The 13,987-nt window shown below is 35.5% G+C and overlaps 1 protein-coding gene across 1 annotated transcript in view; it reads right to left on the reverse strand.

The window, feature by feature from the left end:
* Positions 1–4,787: 4,787 nt before the first annotated feature.
* Positions 4,788–13,987, reverse strand: part of ZDHHC17 (zinc finger DHHC-type palmitoyltransferase 17) — a 92,923-nt gene continuing 83,723 nt past the window's right edge. Inside the window, exons 14-17 of the mRNA XM_021678557.2 lie at positions 13,057–13,140; positions 11,462–11,619; positions 10,458–10,552; positions 4,788–7,687 (exon numbers count right to left, since the gene is read on the reverse strand). Coding sequence (XP_021534232.1) covers positions 7,549–7,687; positions 10,458–10,552; positions 11,462–11,619; positions 13,057–13,140 — 476 coding nt within the window. The 3' untranslated portion in view covers positions 4,788–7,548. The remainder of the gene's footprint in view (positions 7,688–10,457; positions 10,553–11,461; positions 11,620–13,056; positions 13,141–13,987) is intronic.

Raw genomic sequence — 13,987 nt, forward strand, 5'->3', positions numbered from 1 at the left:
TTCAGCAGCATCTCCCGCCTGCCTGCCTGCCCTCCCCACTCTGGCTGGTGGTTACTCCTCTCTTTAAAGCATGGCTCCTAGACCACCTGCATTAGAATCACCTGGGAGTATTAAAAGGCGGACTCCTAGACCGTACAGAAGCAGACTCTCTAGAAGTGGGGCCATAGAAGCCCTTCTAACAAGCTCCTCAGAAAGGCACAATGACCCAGGGTGGTAAGCACGCTGTTAAACAAAACACTGAGAAATTCTTTTGACTCATCTAAACCTAAAGATTATTACAAACAGCTACCTACGGACAACTTTAGAATCTGAGGCTTGGTATGACTTTTTAGACTACATTCTGATCTGATAGATGGTAACTTACTAAATCCTGGAAACTGAAGTGCTTTTCTCAAAAATTTCAATCCTGCATAAGTTGCAAAGAATGTCGCACTGTCCTGGCACATTTAGCTGGCTCAGGTAGAAAAGGAGTGTTAAGTATACACAGAGTATTTTTATTATTTCCCCAGAAACTTTTAGTTCTTTATCAAAGACTCAATCCAAACTTTTATTTTTCAGGGGTATGGTGTGAAATTGGTCTGTAAATGTGTACTGGTAAAACTGAACCAGCATGATCAATGAGCACATATGAATCTTTCCCAAAGCCTATTTTAACATACTATATTGCTTATTTTGAAAAGCTACAGGGTGTGCTATGTAGGACATTAAAAACATAAGCAGAAACTTAGTGGGAAGAAGTCAATCTTGAGGATGTACTAAGTGAAGGAATTCATGCATCAGCCTTCACTACCTCATATAGGTCTTATAAGGCAAGTTCCACTATGGCAGAGGGGAAGGCCTTTTTGTTAAGAAGACTGGGGAAGTTAATCAGCAATAAATGGAGATAGGCTGAATTGAAGAAGAGTTACGGAGTAACTTCTAATTCTCTATGTGGTAGTTTTAAAACCTGGACATTCCCACCAAGACATGAAGACTAATTCCCCGCCCCACCCCCCACCCCCCGAATAAAGGCCAACCTTAGTGACTCATTTTTAACTAGCACAATATGATGGACAAGACTAGGTTAGAAAAGACAGTACAGCTTTTGCCTGCCTTTTTCCCTTCAGATGCTTACTCTTGGAACTCAGCCACCACGTTTTGAGGAAGCCCAAACCACACGAAGAGGCTACATGTAGAAATTATAGCCATAGCTTTGGCTGAGATCTCTCCCATTAGCCAGCATCAGCTGACATGAGTAAGCAAGCCTTCAGGTTATTCCAGTCCCCAGTTTTTGAACCATCCCAGCTGACACCCAAGTGGAACAAAGCACACTATTCCTATTGAGTTCTGACCGAACTAGAGATTTGTGAATAAAAATACTGTTTTAAGCCACTAAATTTTTGAGTGGTTCATTAGGTAGCTATAGATAACCAAAATGTATATATTAAACTGTTCCCCACACAGAACCAACATTTCCCATACCTACCAAGTTTCCAAAATCAGAGATACACATAGATATCTGAGAGGAAAACACTCTAAATGCCAGGTGCTTAGTCATTTGAGGTTTCTACCCAATAAACAATTGAGACATCCACTCATAATTAAAATTATTCTTAAATTGGGAGCCATGACACAACACCTCCAAAACTGTAAAATTAGTTACCAGTGGTTCCAGGAGTGGAAAAGGGAATTTGGCTTTGAGTAGACTGCTCTGGGAGGCATCACTTTCAACATCTGGATGTAAGTCAATAGGGTAGCCCCAAAGTAATCCAAATGTGATATTAAAGTGCTGTATGGAAATATATACTTTTATTTTTAAAACAACCCACTTGGGATTGTTTTTAGCCCCTTGTGCTGGTTTGGTATATTTGAGGAGGACTGCTAGCAACTCTAGTTCCAAAAAGTTCTTCAAGATCAGTTAAGTTTAGCAAGTACTGCTATCAATCCATATCGATACATACACATACACACACACACACACACACACACATATGTGACACACCAGCATATTGAAGGCTTTGAGAGCCTGTGGTTGAGAAGTCTGCTTTAACTTGAGAGTCTTACACCAAATTAATTGTCCATGGAACCACTAACATCTTAAGGAAGCACTGGGAAATGTTGGTCTGGATCACTCGTTCTCAAACCTTTTAATCTCAGGACGCCTTTACATTCTTAAATTATTGAGGACCCCAAGGAGCTTTTGCTTATGACCAATTACATCTACCAATATTTTCCATATTAGAAATTAAAACAAAAATTTAAAAAACATATTAACTCAGACTTCTACTTAAAGCAAAGTGAAAACAACAGGGGCCAGATTTACCCTCTCACTTGAAACAACCAAAACCACAAATTACATGAAAAAAATATGGTTTTCAGGCACTGGACAACAGACAACAAAGAACAGTTATGGGGAAAATGAGATTAGTCTTAGGATTAGCAAAACTGACTGCTTTGGGAGTTTCTAGGGTGTAGCTGGAGTGCAAAGAGGGAGAACACAGGTGGGGTTGGAAGGCATTCCGAGCTGAGACTGAGCCGAGTCCAGAGGTACCAAGGCAACTAAGGTTCAAGGGACTGGAGAGATCTGCACAGAAAACTCCACAAACATGCACACTATGACCCAACCCCCACTTTGCAAGTCTTCAGCTGAGTGCTGATAGTGCATACATGTAAGGTAACTATCCAAGACCAGAGAAAAAACCAACTGAAAGACTTAGAACACAGACTGGTGCTCATATGGAGCTGGGAATAGTGCCTGTTCATTCCCACCAGTGAGATGAGGAAACACGATTCATGGGGCTTTAGATGGAGCACACAGGTCTTACTTGCCTCAACAATGGGGAATCATTAACCCAAACTGAACACTGCTCTGGTCCTACCTAACAAATCTTGCTTAGCAATAAAACCTGAAAGGATTGAAGCTTCTAAATAACTCCATCCCAGAACAAAGTTCTGCACTTTGTGTACGAATATAAAAATATCCAGCACCTAGTTCATAGTGTCTGGAATCCAATAAAAAATTATTAGTCATGCCAAGAAGCAAGCAAATACGATCCATAATAATGAAGAAAAATCAAAACCAACCTAACCTGACCTAGATGTGAAATTGGTAGGTAAGGATATTAAAAGTTAATTGTAAGTATACTCCCTATCTCCAAAAAAGTAGAGATACAGAAGATATAAAAAATGGTCTAAATCAAACACTGTAGGTGAAAACATTATATAATGTCAGAGATGAAAAATACACTGAATGGTATTGACAATAGACTAAACAATATAAGTGAAAAAGTTTAAGTGAACTTAAAGACATAAAAATGATCCAAAGTAAACACTGGGACAAAAGAATTTAAAAGATGAACTGATCAGTGAGCTGTAGGACAATCCCAAGTAACTGGAGTTTCCTGAAAAGCAGGGGGGCAGGGGAGGAAAAATATTTGAAGACATAATGACTGAAATTTTTCCAAATTTGATGAAAAACTGTAAACCTACAGATCCAAGCAGCACCAGCAGCAATGAGGCTTTCTGATGCTTTGAATGGAAACAGTTCCTCCTTCTGAGTACTAGAAATACTGCTATCTATTAAAAAGTATTTTTCAACCCAAATAAATGTCTGATGATAGATATTCTTGTAAAATTTATCTGAGTAAAAAATTCATACTCCAAAGGCAAAAAGGCACATCTGGTTTTCTGGAGCTTGTGACCTAGCTGACCTAGATCAAGGAACATTTTGAATATTCTACTTGGAATTACAGACTTTTCTATTTTATACATCACATAAAGATATTTAATAAATAACTCTTATACCAACAACTTTATGGAACTGAAGATTTACTTTTTGACAAGAAGCTAAGACTTCTTGTCCTGATATGTATCACTTGTTTCCAGTTATCTCTATAAACCCTTAGAACAAAATATCCTTATCATAGGTTAGGTACAATCTACCAAACTGGAAAGGGCTAAGGAGGAAGAAAGCACCTGCAATGAAAACTGATGGATTGCTGCAGAATCTGCTTCATTTTTACACTTGTTCAAAATATTGTTACTTGAGTTCTACACAGCTCTGTATGCATCATGAAATGAGTATCAGTCCAATCTGAAAATATTTAATACCACTGGGTTCTCAGTTAAACCATAAACAATCCTCTGAACAGGCAGGAAGAGTCCCTTCACAAATTTTGCTTTTTAAATTCCCCAATAAAGAAGTTGTCATGCACAGCTTTTCAAGTAACTGAGATCAATGTTCGATAGGTTTCCTTTTCCAAAATTTCACCACAGTGTCTTTAGACAATACTTATATTTAAAACTTGGAGAGTCCTACAATCCCTGAGCATTCTAATTACTCTATAGAATCCAAAATTCTTTTTTTTTTTTTAAGATTTTTATTTATTTATTCATAAGAGACAGAGAAAGAGACAGAAAGAGAGAGGCAGAGGGAGAAGCAGGATCCCCGCTGAGCAGGGAGCCCGATGGGGGACTCGATCCCAGGACTCTGGGATCATGACCTGAGCCGAAGGCAGATGCTTAACCATCTGAGCCACCCAGGCGCCCTGGAATCCAAAATTCTCAAAGACAAATTTATTGCTTTTATTTAAAAAGTATTAATTACATACACATACATACACACAGAATTGGATATTTTGAAAGAATGCTACCACCTTTTACTTTTGCTAATTTCTAGTCCTGCCATGTGAATCCTAGTTGACCCAGATAAAAATACACAGAATAATCTTTTCATATCACAGGTACCACTGCCAGTGTTTCATCAATTTCTTGAAGTGAACGGAGCGAAATAACAAACAAGCACACACTTAAGAGTCAATATTTATTCTGATTAATATTTTACAAAATTTTGACAGATTTAATTTATGTAAGGAGAGCTAATTTATTAAACACTTTACAGTTTTTCTTTCCATAGAGTAACATGGTAAGTAGCAAAATAATACTTGGCACAGTTATAAATAAAGAAAATATAAAATAAAAATACCCATAGCTTAAGTAGAATGATGCTGTTTTATGCCTATTAGTATTTCAAACAAACTCCTGGGAACAACAAAAAATATGAAGAAAAAAAAAAACCTCCAAAGAAGTAATTCATGTTCAGGGCTGAGAAGTAAGTTCCTATTTGCTAAAAGTATCCAATAAAGCTGATATGAACTATTCCCAGAAGGGTCACCTTCATACCAACTTTAGAACCGGGTTAAGCTGGCTCCACACACAAGACTTACAAAATAGGTAAACAGACGGTACAGTACGCTGCTGCATAGTTGGCTCCTGACCATCTGACCATCTCTAAGTTATGGATTTCACCGGTGCTGTGAGATGGTTAGTACTAAAGCATTAACATTGCTAACATGTTCCATGTACTTGTAGATCTAGAGGATTTTTTCCGTTTAACTGAAAGACATCTCTTTTGCACTGAAAAGAATATTGTACCACAAAGAAAGAACATGGTAACAACACTCTTATCCAAACTCTGAGAATACCACCATTGTATTTGACTGTTAATAAAAATGTATTCAATAAAAATTGCAACTGAGTCTTCATGTGAAGTGGCTCAAAATACAAAAAAATTAAAAGAAATTCTAGCCTTTTATAAATAACTTTGAATTTAAAAATTATCTAAAATTTCCCCCAATTAGTAGTCAAAACTAGCAGAGACATTTGTAAAGTTAACCAATTTTTTACATTCTATGACAAAATGGCACAATGCTATTGCCACCCCACACCCCTCTCTTCCCTTTTCAAAAATAAAGTACATATGCCAATTTTCTAATATTAAAACACTCAAATACACTAAAGGTAATCTTTTTGATGTGTGACTTATGGTCAAAGAAACTACTATATAAAAATGGTACTTGGAAATACTGAACATCAACTATATACATTTTCACTGCTCCTCTTACTAAGGCAAGGGGCGGGTATACCACTAGATTGCTTTAATACCTTTAATCTGCATTTTACAGAGAAAACGAATTTTACCAAGCATCAGACATGCAGTGAACTTGCAGGGTATAATGCCTATTAAAAGCAATATTGAACATCACTAGAAGCTCATTAGTTATCTCCCTTTTCTATTTGGTTGGATAAAATGAAATGAGCAGCTTTAAATACACTAACACATAGAGACACAAAGAGAAAACTATTTGATAAATTATTTATATACAGATACACAATCTTTACACTGGTCTAGGATCTGTCAGCAGTCTGACCACCCTTCTCCCACCCTCCCCCAAGCCCATTCCCTCTCACAGGTTTGCCACAGGTTGCTCGAACCACAGTTTGCTACAGCACTTAAGAGGACTAAACCAAGTCTCACTCTGTAAACAATATTTATGGAAGCAGTGACTAATAGTTCACCGTGAGAGTATGGAAATGCTGCAACAAAAACTGATCAGTGCAAAACATTTAACAATAAGAAAATCTTTCTGAAATTGTTTCAGACAGCATTAACAAATTTTAAAACATTGAATACTGGGAAAATTGAAATAATCTTGAGGATTAAATTCTTTCTGATGGGTCACTTTTTAAAAACCAGAATATACCATTAGCTTTTCTTTTATTCACATGTGCTATATGTACAGAGATCATGCTCCATCTTTAGCTAAACTCCATTATTTTGTCTACAATTTATTTTGCAGCACAGAATTCTAGAAGTATATCCATTTATCTCTATTACTGAGAATTTTGCATTAACTTATTTGTTCTGCCTTGAAATTACCTCAACTCTTAAAAATTGGACTGTTTGCACATCAAATTAAATTCTAATTTAAGCTTTACTGGATAGTATGTGCTAGTATACATTCTATGAGGTGTATCATGCACTTAGTAGGGCTTTTAAGTTTGAACAAAATAACATGACTTACTATACTCATGCAAGTGCTTTATTATCAGACCATAAAACCTCAGAGCAAGGTTACTACAAATTATTTCACTGAACTAGAAATATATCAGCTGATATATTGCAACAGCTGATGGCAATAAAATATTGTTAGCACATATTTTTGTGAACATTATTTTCTTGTGCCCTTGAAGACATATTACAGTAGAACCCTAATAAAACCACATGATTTTTATCACAGTATTTACATGTACATTCTAAAATGTACATAATACTAGCCTGAATCAATTTAAGACAACTCTCTTGGAATTAAATGCAATAGTCATAGTAGATTGCATCATAAAATTTAGCTGTATACCACAAATTTAGTGTTAGCTAGAATCGAACATTTCTGATCAGTATACCATGTCTGTCACCAGAATAAGTTCACTCTTTATTCATGAAAAGTGTTATGAGAACAAAACCAAAAAGTTGAGTATGTTGTGAATTCCCACATTAAGAACCATTAAAATTCCTTTTATGATCTTTTTTCTTCCCAGAAGTGGCAGTGTGCTCTGTCCATGTTTACTTTTGTTAATAAAAGTGTTGGAAAAAAGACTGTAAAATTCACTGTTAGCCCTACATATAGCATGCTATTGTTCAAAAAATGTGGATTCGAGTGTGAGAGAGACACGGACAGACACAATTTTCAGGCACCACTCAGCAATATGCTTCATAGGATAAAGATGTTGCTACACGAGCTGGTACCCAGATCCTGATATTTGGTCATATTCTATTGTATACTGCCTGGTCCAGTCCACGATAACAGGACGAAAGAGGCCACAGCATCGAAATTCAAAGAAGTCTATAATATTCCTTACACATCCATGGCTAAAACACCCCCCCAACAAAAAGAAAAAGAAAAAGTCTATTAGTACAATAATTTAATATATGAATTTAATATAATTTTGGTGTTAAATGTATTTTTTTCTAAACTTAAAAACTCAGCTTACTTGCCAGAAAGAACCTGTTTATAACTCTATAAAATATATATGCATTCGTGTTTCTTCACAGCTCTGCCAACACTAATTTCTCTTCTCTCTTTTGCTAATTTAATGGGTTACACAATGATATTTTAAAGTTATTCAAATCTGCATTTCTTTCATTCCTGTGTCATATGTAATTTTTGATAAAACCTTTCCTTGATGGGTGGCTCTTTGGCAAGGAGACAAACTATATCCAAAATTGAGAAAGTAAAACAAAATAATTATAAATAGCATGAAGCTGGCAATGTATCTAAAAGTAACAATTTAAGAAAAGGTATGTCAAGGATAAGTTCAGGGAATTTTAGGGCTTCAAGAACATCTCTGGAAAAGCAGTAACAGTTTTACATTATATTATATAATAATTGTGCCTATGGGAGAATTCTCAAAATTACCCAACTGACTCCTTTATTTTTGCTTTTATTTAAAAGTTTGTATGCTTTCCAGAAGCATGCAAATAATTAATAGCATTACAAAAGCTTGAAGGTAGTAGGCAAGTAGCTTGAGTAAAATTCAAAAGTTTTAAATATTTCATTATTTCATTAGGAAGCTACTACTCAGCATCAAACAAAATGTAAGATTAAACAGATATATTTAAAATATGAATGAATAGGACACTCTCTTCAATAAAAGGTGTTGGGAAAACTGGGCAGCCAAGTGCAAAAAAATGAAACTGGACCACTATTCTACACCACACACAAAAATTAATTCAAAATGGATTCAGGACTTGAATGCAAGATTCAAAACCATAGAGCTGTTAGAAGAAAACCTGTGGTAAGCTCCTTGACAGGGGTCCTGGCGGTGAAATTTTTAATATGACACCAAAAGCAAAGGCAACAAATGCAAAATAAGTCAGACTATATCAAAATAGAAAGCTTCTGTACAGAAACCATCAACAAAATGAAAAGGCAGCCTCGTGAATGGGAAAGAATTTGTGCAGATCATATATCCACTAAGGGATTAATATCCAAAATATATAAAGAACTCATACAACTCAAAAAAACTCAATTAGACAATGGGCAGAAGATCTGAATAGACATTTTTCCAAAGATATACAGATGGCCAACAGATACATGAAAAGATGCTCAATATCACTAATCTTCAAGGAAATGCAAATCAAACTCAAAATGAGATAGCACCTCATACCTGTTAGAATGGCTATTATCAAAGAGACAAAAAATAACAGGTGTTGGTGAGGATGTGGAGAAAAGGGAACCCTTGTGCACTATTGGTGGGAGGGTAAACTGGTGCAGCCACTAGGAAAACAGTAAGAAGTCCTCAAAAAAATTAAAGATGGTACTACAATATCATCCAGCAATTCCAATTCTAGGTATTTATCCAAAAAAAAAAAAAAAAACCAAAAACGCTCAAAAAATAAAAAAAGGAACAAACAGAAAAACGCACTCTAACTCGAAAAGATACATGCACTGCACGTTCACTTCAGCATTATTTACAACAGCCAAGACACGGAAACAACCTAAGCGTCCACCAATGGATCAATGGGTAAAGAAAATGTGGTATGTATGTGTATGTGTACACACATACACACACACGAACACACAGAGAGAGACTACTGTTCAGCCATAAAAAAGGAAATCTTGCCATTTGTTACAACAGGGATCAACTTTGAGGGCATTATGCTAAGTGAAATAAATTAGAAAGATAAAGACAAAAACCATATAATCTAACTTATATATGGAATCTTAACAAAGAAACAAAACCAAACTCATAGACACAGAGAATAGATTGGTGGTTGCCAGAGGTTGAGGGTCGGGTGTGGGTGAAATGGGTGAAGGGAGTCAAAAAGTACAAACCTATAAAATTAATAAGTCATGGGGATATAATGAACAGCACTGTATTATTAATACTACTCTGTTGCATACTTGAAAACTGCCAAGACACATCTTAAAAGTTCTCATCACAAGAAAAAAAAATTCTTTGACTATGGTTGGTGACAAATGTTAATCAGATTTATCGTGTGGGTCATTTTGCAATACACACAAATACCGAATCATTATGCTGTACATCTGAAATTAATATAATGTTGTATGTCAATTATACCTCAATTTAAAAAAGGAAAAATAAATCCGTGTTTGGAAATTTGTGTGTCATGCAGAGGGCAAATAAAATAATTCGAACTGAAAAGTAGCTGCCCTAGAGTCTAGAAAATTTCCCTAAGTATGAATTTCAATTGACTGTATTTTTAAAATCGTATTTTAATTCTGTGGATACATTCATTTATCAACAAAAATCTGTAGAAACTTATGGCAATATTAAAGCTGTATTGTTAATGCATAATAATACATGTTTATACTAAATGTTAGTAGGTCAATAGAGTTTGGATTGTGCAACTAAGAAAAAAGAATGTCATAAATTTATATATAGTTAATGTGATGAATTTTAAAGTTATAGTAAACTAACCAATGCTACGTCTGGCAGAAATCTTAGAATTCAGTAGGATTTATAAGCTATTTTACATATTGCTAAGCAAAAGAAATATTCCCTGTTTCATATCCTATGGACATACTTAAAGATGGCATTTCTCTTTGATGTATTCACTAGATTTTTGCTAAGTTATATGCCAAAATAAAATACTAAATTTATAAACATGTACGTACTTGAATGGGCTTTCAATAGATGTTGTTGTGACTTTAAAGTGCTTGTATCTTCTGGCATTCATTCTTTCATTTGTAGTAATACCTAAACATGATATCTAAAAGGTAAGAGAAAGCAAACCATTAACTCTCTCTGATGTAAAATAAGTATTAATGTGAAATAAGTTAATTCTCAAGAGGACCAGGATGGAGAAAAAAATGATGAAGTTTGTTTTTGCTTTTCCATTAGGAGATCATCAAGCTAGTTTACATGATATTACTTTGAACTCTTGTGAAAAGTAGCCAGTTAAACAGGACAAATGTTTAAAAAACAGGTTATCTGGCATTGTGCATGGGGAGAGATGGACATTATGTACACAGACCACCTCTCCATCAGCCCCTTAAAAATTGAGCTTTTAAAAAAAAATCCTTAATTAAAAAAAGGTTACTGAATAAATACTGATATTTGTAGGTAATAAAACATTACTAATAAACACAAAACTAATGGCATCATCGATCTAAGCTCACACCTATATCCAACTGGATATATCTGAATCAGAAACAACAGAAATAAGTTCTGTCAAAAGTAGTACTGAAAATTCAGGGGTGCCTGGGTGGCTCAGTCAGTTAAATGTCTGTCTTCGGCTCAGGTCATGAGCTCAGGATCCTGGGATCGAGCCCCACATGGGGCAGGGAGCCCGCTTCTCCTTCTCCCTCTCCCCCCTGCTTGTGCTCTCTGTCAAATAAAATTTTAAAATAAAAAAAGAAAATTCATAATGTAAGAACAAAGTTCATATCAAAATGAGAGGAGGAAGGGAAGTGGGAGGTAGAAATGAAAAAAAGAAAGGAAGAGTAAAGGAAACATAAAGAAAGAATAAAGGAAGAGTAAGTAAAGTAAATTGAAAATTTTAATCCTTGAAAAGCAGAAGTGGTTAGAAAGAGAATGCATTATTATCTTTTCACAAGGAATGAAGTGTTAAGAGGTTTCAGTTAGCGCACTGAAGAACCAATCCTGTACTTGCACATACCTGGTACATCTGACACATGAGTAACACAGCCACCCACATGAAATGAAAAACACTGTTCAGAAACATCCAAAACATCCAAGGTGAACATGTAGCAATTTGAGTAATATATGTCCAAAATCCATCCTTGGTGTAAGTGGTCTCACAGTGGAGTCCCCAGTCTAAAATGAGAACAGAAGGTTCACATTTACTCAGTAATCATCCAACCACTTCACAAAGGCATCTGCAGCAGGCACCACTTAGAAGCCATGATCCAAAAGTCTACATTTAGCCAATGACTTTGAATGCAAATTTTTTTATACTCTTAAATAACCCCATAATTAGTGAAAAATTAGTACATAATTAGTGAAAAAACACAGCAAAGACAGAAATGGAAAAAGCACCAGCCAATCTTAAAAAAAATACTACTGTACTTTAACAATACACAGTTTTTATCTGGATTAGTCTTGCATACATACAAGAGTTAACATTACCTCTATACAATATAAGATAATATATGTATATAAGTGAAAATTTTTGGGGTGGTGGGTACGTATAACACAACAAGATCACCTTGGTGAGGGAGGGCTTTTTCCAAAACAAAAATCTCTTCTTTTAGAGCTGCTGCCATAAAAAACTGTTGTTAGTGGGAACTACAGTTGTTAGCGGGAACTGCAGTTGTTAGCGAGAACTTTGGCTGTTAGTGGGAACTACGGCTGTTAGCAGGAACTTCGGCTGTTAGCGGGAACTACGGCTGTTAGCGGGAACTTCGGCTGTTAGCGGGAACTTCGGCTGTTAGTGGGAACTTCGGCTGTTAGCAGGCCCATGTTCTCCCTCAGGTTTGTTGGGCCAGAAACTAAGTCAAGATCTTTGACCAAATCTTTTTCTCTCTTAATCTGTATTTGAGAAAGTAGCCTTTTTCATCAGGGCAATAACAGACATTATTTTTAATATGTCTGAAAACAGGAGGACTAGGAAATCATCCTTCCACAACTTATTTTTAAGCCAGGATTTAATACATATTTATGCTAAGTACCACCAAGCCCTGAAGCATAGAAACTAATACCTTCATTTAAACTCTTCATGAGAATCATGTTCTCAATGCAATAAAAACCCATCATTGCCCTTATACCCATATGATCAAGTGAATGACAACTTATTCCTAAAAACGTATCTTCTAACACCTTTTAATATTCTCTAATAGGCAATAATTACACCTTACTTTTTGAAATATTTCAAGTTCTGTGCGAAGTTAACTGCATTTTCCCAGCTGTTTGATACTAAAGAGCAACTAGCATAGTCACAAAATCTGTAAGCTACTAGAGTAAAGCAAGCATGTGATGTGAAAAATGTTGGTGTATTTTACCCAGAAGCATTTCAAAGCCTATTAAACCATCAAAGGACACACATATTAAAACATAGCTAACTGATAATTCTGTTGCTTATACTGTATGTTGAACACATTTATAGTTCTATATCTGTTCTTTTCTTTATGCTTCATTGCAATAAGGTGCCCCAAACCATAATTTTTAGTTTTGTCATTATCATATTTTGTTAATATGGTAAGCTAAAGTACACAAACATTTGTTTTAAGAAAGTAAAAAGCTAACTGTACTCACAAGAAATACAACCATAAATCATCCAGCAGATCATAAAAAGCAAGAAGAATAGGTAGCCCATAAAGTATCTATGGTTGCCTGCACCTAAAGAACAACACAGAAGCAATTTTTTCAGCTAAGAAAAAACAACTGGAAATGCGCCTTTTGGGGATAGGGGTAAAGGAATGCCATGAATGATACAATTTGGACAATAATGATATACATTATTTATTTTACAAAATGTTTTTCAGGAAAATAAATGTTTTAATAAAAGTCTTAAAATAAGGGCGCCTGGGTGGCTCAGTCAGTTAAGCGTCTGCCTTCGGCTCAGATCATGATCTCAGGGTCCTGGAATTGAGTCCCACATCGGGTTCCCTGCTTCTCCCTCTCCCTGCCCCCACTTGTGCTCTCTCTCTCTCTCTCTCAAATAAAAAAATCTTTTTAAAAAGAAGTCTTAAAATAAGAATGTTTATAATTACAAAGATGTGATGACTGCATGACATTGATTCTTAAGTCCCAATGAACCAAATGAATCACAACTTTTGAGTTTTAACCTACTGTTTGCTTTGTGAGGTTTAAAATAACCTATTTTATCTTTACTTTTATAAATTTTATAATCCAACTTTTTAAAGGCTTCTCCCCAACGGTCATGCAATCTCTGCAATGTTTCCCTGTTGTCACCTCATAAAAACCCAGGGCCATCTCTCAGACCACTTAGTTCACCTCCTCAGACCACACCACTCTTGAACACTGAGGTATACAGAGTTTTTATCTGTCGTTCCTCTCTGCTTCTGTACACAACATCCTTCCAAATATTTTTACTGCCTTAACTTTTTCCACTTTAACTAAAAAGCAATACTGTCTCTGCATCCTTATCGATTCCACTATTATCCAATAAAGAAAATAGGAAAGAATAGGCACCAGAAAGAATTGATAGAGAAATATCAATCTT

Source organism: Neomonachus schauinslandi, chromosome 5, assembly GCF_002201575.2.
Source record: "Neomonachus schauinslandi chromosome 5, ASM220157v2, whole genome shotgun sequence".
Lineage (NCBI taxonomy): Eukaryota > Metazoa > Chordata > Mammalia > Carnivora > Phocidae > Neomonachus > Neomonachus schauinslandi.